Genomic DNA, 7,751 nt, shown 5'->3' with positions numbered 1-7,751 from the left:
ACGAGAAAAATACAACATTCATCGATGCTAGACTAAGCTTCGCCACGGTTCATCCGCGATTCCGAACACACGCGGGTCGCGTGATCCATATTGCTGACGGTGACAGGATCCGCTGTATATTCCTCTGCTACGTGCTGGCCACCGTTTTGCTCCGTTCGTATTCATCCTCGCGAGGCTTGCCATTGTCGCTGATTGATTTGTTGCTAACCTCGATGCGTCGCTTCTTGGAGTAATGTTCGATGCGGTTCTCGAGACTTTCTGTTCGCACAGTCCGCAACAAAGCAAAGACGGGATGTGAAAAATTTATGAGAGAGAAAAATAAAAGCATTCGGATATGCCTTACCACAGCGTTGGCGCTGCAGCAGCGGACAGTACTCTCGACTTCTGACGCCCAGCGTTAGTGAAGCAGCCTGACTGCTGATGGCATCCTTCGGGTCAAATCGCTCTTTGAAAATGCTGGTCAATGTGGCCAACATTTCTCGCATCATGCTGGTTCTGGAACGAGGCACAAATTAGCGAAACTGATTCCGGGTGTTAATGACGGAGCTCTTCGACTTACTTGACGCTCTGGTTGGTCCACAAACATTGCAGATCCACGATCGTGCGCCGCAAATCTGCCTCGTTGTAGATCCAGTCCCGCAAATCGCTCTCACCGGGTGCTTCGGCCCCTTCGCTGCCCTTTTCGTTGAACTGGCAATCGTACAGATTCAGTGGTACATCGCTGGCCATACTGTACTGTGGTTTACAGGGGTTGCTCTCCACGTCGAGCAGTTCCTGTACGATCGTTGACTGCTCTCGGCCCTGTCCTACCAGCAGCAGCACGGCCATAATACACCGTACCTGATGCCACAGGAAAGCCTTGGCTCGCAGTTCCACATACACCATATCGTAACTCCGATCCCCGTGGCTATCGGCCTGCGACGGATGGATAGCCATATGTTCGACACTCCGAACAAAGTTGACCACCCCGTTCGCTACATCCATTTTGCAAAAGTTACGAAAATCGTGGGTCCCAACGAAATCTGCGCATGCCTCGCGCATTGCTTCCAGGCTAAGGTCCCCACGCGGAAAGAAGTACCGATAGGTGCGCGACCGACAATCGAACCGGGCACTGTACCGCGGGTTCACCATCGGCATCCACGCCACGCACCGAATCTCTTCCGGTAGCACACGGTTCAGCATCGAACAGTAGTCCAGCTCGGCGTCCAGACTGGCGGCGCTCAGCTGGTCCTCTTCTGGGGCGATCTTCGACCGGACATCCAGACTAACCACCTGGTGGAAAGCACTGACCCCTTTATCCGTTCGACCGCAGCGATTATAGTTGGACGTTTCGCGACTCTCGATGAGGCACACCGTCGTAAGCGCCGCGAAAAGGTGATGTTCTGTGAGAAGTGGCAAAGAAGTTGACATACCCTTTGAAGATCATTACGGCACCGAACACTTACCGATCGTTTCGATTGAATCCTCCTGCGCCGCAAATCCCTGATAGTCCCAGCCGAGGTAGTAGAATCGCAACAGAATGTGGCGTTTATGGCACTTGCTGAAATCAAACGGACGCTTCTTTCGGCCCTTCTCACCGGCACCGTTGCCCGTCTTCAGGTTTTTCTGCACAATACTCTTGAGTTGCGTGTTGTGTGCTTCCAGTTGTTTGATTTTATCCACCAATTCTTGCTTGGACAACACCAACAGTTCGTCCTCTGTGGAGTGTTTGTTTTTTCGATTAACTTTTACCTCCATTTCGCTTCAAAGGGTCCGAACAGAATGTACAAATGCTGCTAATAGTAATAACATGTCCCATTCGCCGGCTAAAATCGGGACGGTTCGAACCACAACAAAAACAAAACAAACGTTAGACTGCGTTTGACAGTTTGCCATTCTGTTGAGCAAGCTGCGTACGTCCAGAGTAAACAAACGTACGCAGCCAACAAGCTAGTATTTCTTCCGTCCATTTGAAAAGACGGTTTCCTTTGCAAATTACTAAAATGCCCTTTAACTTTCTCCAAACCTTTGTCTCACTATGTATTCTTCTCGTTTGTCACTAAATCCGGAATACCTTTTTCAAGCGACAGCATTGACATATTTTTGTTTAGCCTCGCAATCATTGTTGGAGTTCGTTTCGCCTCGCTTCTGTATATGGAGAATCTGTGAAAAAGTGAAATTAATTGTGCTGTTCTTTCATGTGCAATACAGCAGCTGAAACACATTCCATGATTGAAGAAATCTAAAGAAGCCACTGCCACAGTTTATATTTTGGTTAAATTCTTTCGCAGCCTCAGAACAAGAATGCATTTCGGATCAGCTGAGAGTATTCCACTTTGAACTACTAGACTGGAAGAATTTGGACCAATGCATTCAAAAACACTGAATCCGATTCCCATAAGCTCTTCACAACGAGGATCTCTGGTGGTCAGTTTCTTTCCGAGGGCAAACGATAAACTCGAACGTCGGATCAGTTTACTATGGTAATGAATCACCATAATGCTCGGCATCATTTGTTTCTTTATATATTTCATTTAATTTCCCGTGTTTTTCTTTGATTTTCATCACTTTTCACAAACACGCATACGCACACAGTTTAGCGCACCGTTTCTTCGAGACGCTGATGGGGCCCTGTGTTTTCCTCTCGGTTTCTGTGTTCGCTCTCTTCTTTGCGCCGGTTGCAGACAAATTTTCGCTAAACATAGCGTGTTTGTGTGTGTGTGTGTTTGAGTTGGAGTACATCGGTATATATATATAGTGGGGTTGCGCTCTGTTGCTTGGCTGTTATGTATATGCTTCGTTATCGGGCGTGTAATCGGGTACAGTAATCGTGATAAGGATGAGTAAAACATGCAAACCGATCGCCAGCGGGGCCACCGTAACCGAGCGTAGAACACCTCGCCGTCATGCGTTCGGGCGCGGATTGCACTGCCCCTTCTCACATATAGCTACCATCTTATGACTATGAATATTGGATTTAGCGTTAGGATTACCGTTACTATTTATATTATTGTATTTGGGATTAATGGCCTTTATAGTGCCCCCCGACATGCTAATAGCACCACCGCCGCCACCACCTCCGCCGCCTCCGCCGCCGCCGCCGTTGCCGCCGTACCGATTGCTCCCGCCACCACCACCACCACCACCACGATCGTAGTCCTTGATCCTGCCGTCCCCAGCGTTCCTGGCGCCGCCGGACTCGCCCGGCAGCATGATGCCCCCGTGGGGTGAACCGCCGCCGTCACCGCCGTTTTTGGCGTTAAAGTAGTTGAACGTATCGTACGGGTTGAAGTGGTCGTGCGATCCGCCGTTGTTGTCGTTGATGCTGGCGATCTGGTTGCCCTCGAGGAAGTTGAGCGACAGCAGGGTCGGGAACAGGTAGAACACGAGAAACATGAGCGCGCACAGCACCGAGTAAAGCACGAAGCAGGTCCACACGAGCTTAATCTGGAAGAGGGGACGACCGGAATCGATTGAAGCGGTTGCCCGAATCACCTTGCTTGGCGTCGTCGTCTTACCTTGCCCTTCCGGCTGTACTTGGTCAAGCTGAGGTACGGGGTGAGCGCGAGCGTGAAGGTGATGCCGAACAGGAGCCCCGATAGCAGGCCGGTAAAGTTCTGCTGCCAGGGCAGCGTGCCCATCCCGAACAGCAGACACCCGAGGAACAGCATCTTCAGCATGGCGTACTGCGGTTTCTTCAGGTTCCGCCAGTGGCACAGGATGAGCAGCACGAGCAGCGAGGACAGCGTTCCCGCCAGCGACGGAAGTGGACCAATCTGGAGGAGCGGACGGACGGAGAAGACGAGAGTTGGGCGCGTGTGTCGGGCAGGTTCAACTCCCCGTTTCCACTCACCTCGGGCTTGTAGGGTAAGAAGATGGCACTGGTCAGGTTGCCGACCACGCCCGAGCCAATGTAGACGATCGCCGTCCGCAGGGAACCCAGCAACCGCTCCAGGTCGGCGAGGAGAACGTGTTGAAAGGCAACAGTGATTATGAGATGAACGATGCCGGCGTGGATGTAGAGCGACGTGAACAGCCGATAGAACTGGTCCGGCAGGTCGGTCACGATGAACGGGAACATGCCGCACACATCGTTCAAGCAGGAAACCTGTGGAGCGGACAAAACGCGAGTTAGCTCGAGTCTCGGCCGACTGCTGGTTCGTCCCGTTGTCCTGACCTGTGAACACAGAGAAGCTTCGTCGTGGAAGTAGCCGCGCACGAAATCGCAGTACTCGCGCGTCGTGATGCGGCACTCGCCCGAGATGCCCATGCAGCACGGGTGGCCAATCACCTCGCACACCATGTGCTCGGCCGTGTGGTCCTTGAAGCGGAACCGCTGGGTGAACTGATTGTTCTTCCGGCAGATAGGCCACTTGGTGATGTCGTCCGGCCACTCGTGCGGTGCGATCGACGCGGGCGCATCGCAGTACTTCGGGTCGAGCCCGCACACACTGCCCGAGATGCGCCCGCCCGGTCCGGAGTCACCCGGGGACCACTTTTTCCACGTCGAAATGGTCTGGAAACGGAACGGAAAACATTAACGTTGGTGCCGGCACCGGCTGCCGCGTGCCACGAGCCCTACCGTTGGCCACAGTCCGCGCACGGAGCAGTCCGCCTGGGAGCTCTGGACGCAGCCCGAATCATCGTTCCGTATGCAGCAGGCCGTCTCCCGCTCCTGCTTCCGGGTCTTCGAGATCTGGTCCATCACGCGGCCATCGCGCCGCATGCACGGCGCATACTTCGACCCCAGGTGTACCAGATCGTCGCGCCGCGGCCCTATCCAAATGTTTCGTTGCTCGTAGTGCTGAACCTGCGTGACGCGAGGAGGAAGAAAAAGGCCATCAAACTCAGGCTCAGCTACAGATCCCTGGGGCAGAACCCTTACCGTCTGGAGGCTCAGGCTGGTGACCAGCACCTGGCTGCTCTTCTGCTCGTACCCGATGCCGATCGGGCCGACCCCGTAGCACAGGAGCGTCAGCAGCAGCACCAGGATCTGCGTCGTGTTGACCCAGTACGTGAAGAACGGCCGGTAGTCGTACCGATCGTCGAGCGCGTTCGGGCGCAACAGCTTGAGGCAGTGGCGCGACGGGCGCCGCGAGTTGTCCAGCACGCTCTCCAGGATCGTGCCGGGGATGCGCTGCCCGTACAGGAACTGGAACATGGCGTTCCGACCACCCGGCTCACCAGCCAGTGCTCCGTTGTCCTGCTGCTGGTGGTGTTGGTGATGGTGCAGCTGCTGGAGGTGGTGCTGTTCAGCGGACCGCGTACGCCAGCCCCCGGCACCACTGACCATGCTGCTGCTGGTGCTGCTACTGCTCGCCGCCACTGCCGCCGCCGCCGCGGCCGCCTCGAGCAGGTACATCTGCCGATGCGGCTCCTCCTGCACACCCAGCTCCTGATCCGGTCCGGCCGACCCCGAGCCCCCAGCGGCCGGCCCCACCACCACCTGCGGCACATCGAAGAACATCTCATCGTCCTGGACCGGCGTCAACCCGTCGTAGATGTCGTTGTCGTCGTTGTTGAGTGCCACGTGGGCTGGGGCGAAGCTGCGGGACCACTGCTTCGGCCGGCGGGGTACCCGATGCCGCAGGCTCTGCACCACGAACACGGCCCCGTTCAGCATCATGCGCGACACGGACGGTTTCCGCTCGACCAGCGGCTCCTCGGCAGCGCTGCCACCGGCCAGCCCGTGCCGGAAGTACGGGTTGAAGCGCTGCCTCCGGTTTTGCTCCGTCTCCGGTTCGTCCTGGCTCTGGGCAGGCAGCACGTCCGGTCGGTCACTGTGCGTCACGGCAGCACCACCGTCGCCACCGAGCCCACCGTGCAGCAGCTGATCGGCCGGTTCGTGCGGGTGGTGCTCCTCTTTCAGCGAGCCGAACCGCCGGACGGCAAACCGCTTCTGGCGGTCCTCCCACTTCTGCTGCTCGTACTCGTCGTGCCGCTGGTCGACGCCGAAGAACTGGGCCGTGCTGCGGCGCAGGTACTCCTTCAGGCGCTGCTTGTGCGACAGCCGCTGCTGCCGGATCGCCTGCACGCTCCGCTGCAACGTCGAGGGCGTCGAGTCCGGCTGCAGTCGCGGCTGTAGCTGCTGCAGATGCTGCAGCTGTTGCTGGTGATGCTGAGCCTGCTGCTGCTGTTGCTGCGCCTGGTGGTGCTGTAGCTGCAACTGTTGCTGCTGCAATTGCTGCAGCTGCTGGTAGAGTGGTTGCTGCTGGATCTGTTGCTGTTGCTGCTGCTGTTGCTGGTGTTGCTGCTGGATGTGCTGCTGATGCTGGTACTGGATGATGATCGATGGGTTACTGAGCGCGTGCGATTGGGCAATGATCAGCGATTGCGCGCCATCGTCGGCCCCGGGCGTTGCCAGGGAGTAGTGCTGCGCTTGCTGCTGCGACTGGTGCTGCTGATGATGATGATGCCCGTGCCCGTGATGATGATGGTGATGGTGGTGGTGGTGGTGATGCAGTGGCTGTTGCGGCTGTGCGTACAGTGGCGGTGGGCTAAGCGGCGACTGGCGCTCCATGTCCGACATCGACACGGACGAGATCGACAGGGGCTGCGGGCTGATCGGCCCACCGGCGGACGTTTGCGTCGTCTGATGGACGCCCGTCGCGTGCCGCAGGCTCGTACACTGATAACACTGCGCTTCCTCGTCCGACGAGCCGTGCTGACCACCGAGCACCGCCATCGGTTCGCTCATGATGCTGACCGGCGTTGCGGCACGCATCAGCGAGTACTCGCCGACCGATGGCCGGCCGCCGCCAAAGGAGCAGATCGACTGTTGGCACGGGTCGGGGGGCCGAACCACGACCGGCCTTGCCCGGGGTGGCGTCGCGTAGTGGTCTGCGGCACCGTCCTCACCACCTCGACCACCATCCGGCGGTTTCATCTTAAGCCGGTACGGCAGTGATTTGATCAGCGACGAAGTCCCACCGCCCACCGAAGGGGGGCCGTGGCCCGGCGTCGTGATGATGTTGATACCGGCGCCACCGGAAGCCATCAGACCCGCCATCAGACTTGGCCCGGGCGGTGGCGGATCGTGCTGGTAGCTTTCCGGTGGCGGTGGCGTCGGGATGTACCGCTTGACGGGCGTGTGCACGGTCGAGGTGAGATAGTTGTAGCTCTCCGAGCTCGTCATCAGGTAGTTCCCGAACTGGTCCACCTTTGCCGACTGGCCGCCGGGTGGTGTCGAGGCCGCCGGTGGATCCCGGAACCGCTCCGGCACCGGATAGCGTGTCCTGGTGAAAGGGGAAACATAGCGGAAGTAAGGGTCACTGGCTTCCAGGAGGGACTGGTCCGTTAGCTTACCTCGAACTGGGCGACATCGAGCGATGGTGTGGCCCGTTCCGTGTCTCCGGATACATGATGGACGTTGGGGCCGAGCTGGTCGAGTAGCGGTCCGAGTGGTGAACCGGAGCCACCACCGGTGATATACAGCACGGGCGCAAAGGGCCCGTCTCCTCGCCCGCCCCATACCGCGAGTCGGCTACGGATGAAGCGATCGACGAAGAAGAGGCCGACGCTACGGCCGCCGCTGCCGGTGCCGCCGAAGTCTGCGCAGCGTACGCTGCCGTCAACCGGGAGCCCAGATTCGAGTAGGAGGACTCACTGAAACGCGACGGAGACGAGGTGCCAGCGGCACCGCCGGCCGGTACCACCATCCCCGGGCTGGCCCCATCGTGCAGCCCATCGTCGGTGTAGTTGATCGTGGACGTGACCGTAAACTGCTGCTGGTAGTGCTGGTGGCCAAACGAGGACCGCCGGCTACGGCTCAT

The 7,751-nt window shown here is 57.8% G+C and overlaps 2 protein-coding genes across 2 annotated transcripts; both read right to left on the bottom strand.

The window, feature by feature from the left end:
• Positions 1–127: 127 nt before the first annotated feature.
• On the bottom strand, positions 128–1,737 carry LOC131215294 (tRNA pseudouridine(38/39) synthase). Its single transcript, XM_058209682.1, has 4 exons — positions 1,446–1,737; positions 560–1,382; positions 344–495; positions 128–258 (listed from the first exon to the last, which is right to left on the bottom strand). Exons 1-4 carry the CDS (start codon positions 1,735–1,737, stop codon positions 128–130), a joined length of 1,398 nt encoding a protein of 465 aa, XP_058065665.1.
• Positions 1,738–2,883: 1,146 nt separating this feature from the next.
• Positions 2,884–7,751, bottom strand: LOC131216391 (inactive rhomboid protein 1-like). The gene is made up of 7 exons (XM_058210871.1): positions 7,285–7,751; positions 4,865–7,214; positions 4,562–4,789; positions 4,157–4,495; positions 3,833–4,087; positions 3,498–3,755; positions 2,884–3,426 (listed from the first exon to the last, which is right to left on the bottom strand). The coding sequence occupies exons 1-7, from the start codon at positions 7,749–7,751 to the stop codon at positions 2,884–2,886; spliced, it is 4,440 nt and encodes a 1,479-aa protein (XP_058066854.1).

Source organism: Anopheles bellator, chromosome 1 (genome assembly GCF_943735745.2).
Source record: "Anopheles bellator chromosome 1, idAnoBellAS_SP24_06.2, whole genome shotgun sequence".
Classification (NCBI taxonomy): Eukaryota; Metazoa; Arthropoda; class Insecta; order Diptera; family Culicidae; genus Anopheles; species Anopheles bellator.
This window is presented reverse-complemented; position numbering and strand designations above follow the sequence as displayed.

Bases quoted from the DNA above. Each gene is read 5' to 3' on its own strand.
- LOC131215294 (XM_058209682.1), bottom strand. From the start codon at position 1,737: ATGGAGGTAAAAGTTAATCGAAAAAACAAACACTCCACAGAGGACGAA. The intron at 1,383-1,445 runs GTAAGTGTTCGG...CACTTCTCACAG, and splicing joins GGATTCAATCGAAACGATCG to AACATCACCTTTTCGCGGCG. The intron at 496-559 runs GTAAGTCGAAGA...GCCTCGTTCCAG, and splicing joins TGGACCAACCAGAGCGTCAA to AACCAGCATGATGCGAGAAA.
- LOC131216391 (XM_058210871.1), bottom strand. From the start codon at position 7,751: ATGAGCCGTAGCCGGCGGTCCTCGTTTGGCCACCAGCACTACCAGCAG. The intron at 4,790-4,864 runs GTAAGGGTTCTG...CGCGTCACGCAG, and splicing joins CCAGCCTGAGCCTCCAGACG to GTTCAGCACTACGAGCAACG. The intron at 4,088-4,156 runs GTCAGGACAACG...TCCGCTCCACAG, and splicing joins AAGCTTCTCTGTGTTCACAG to GTTTCCTGCTTGAACGATGT.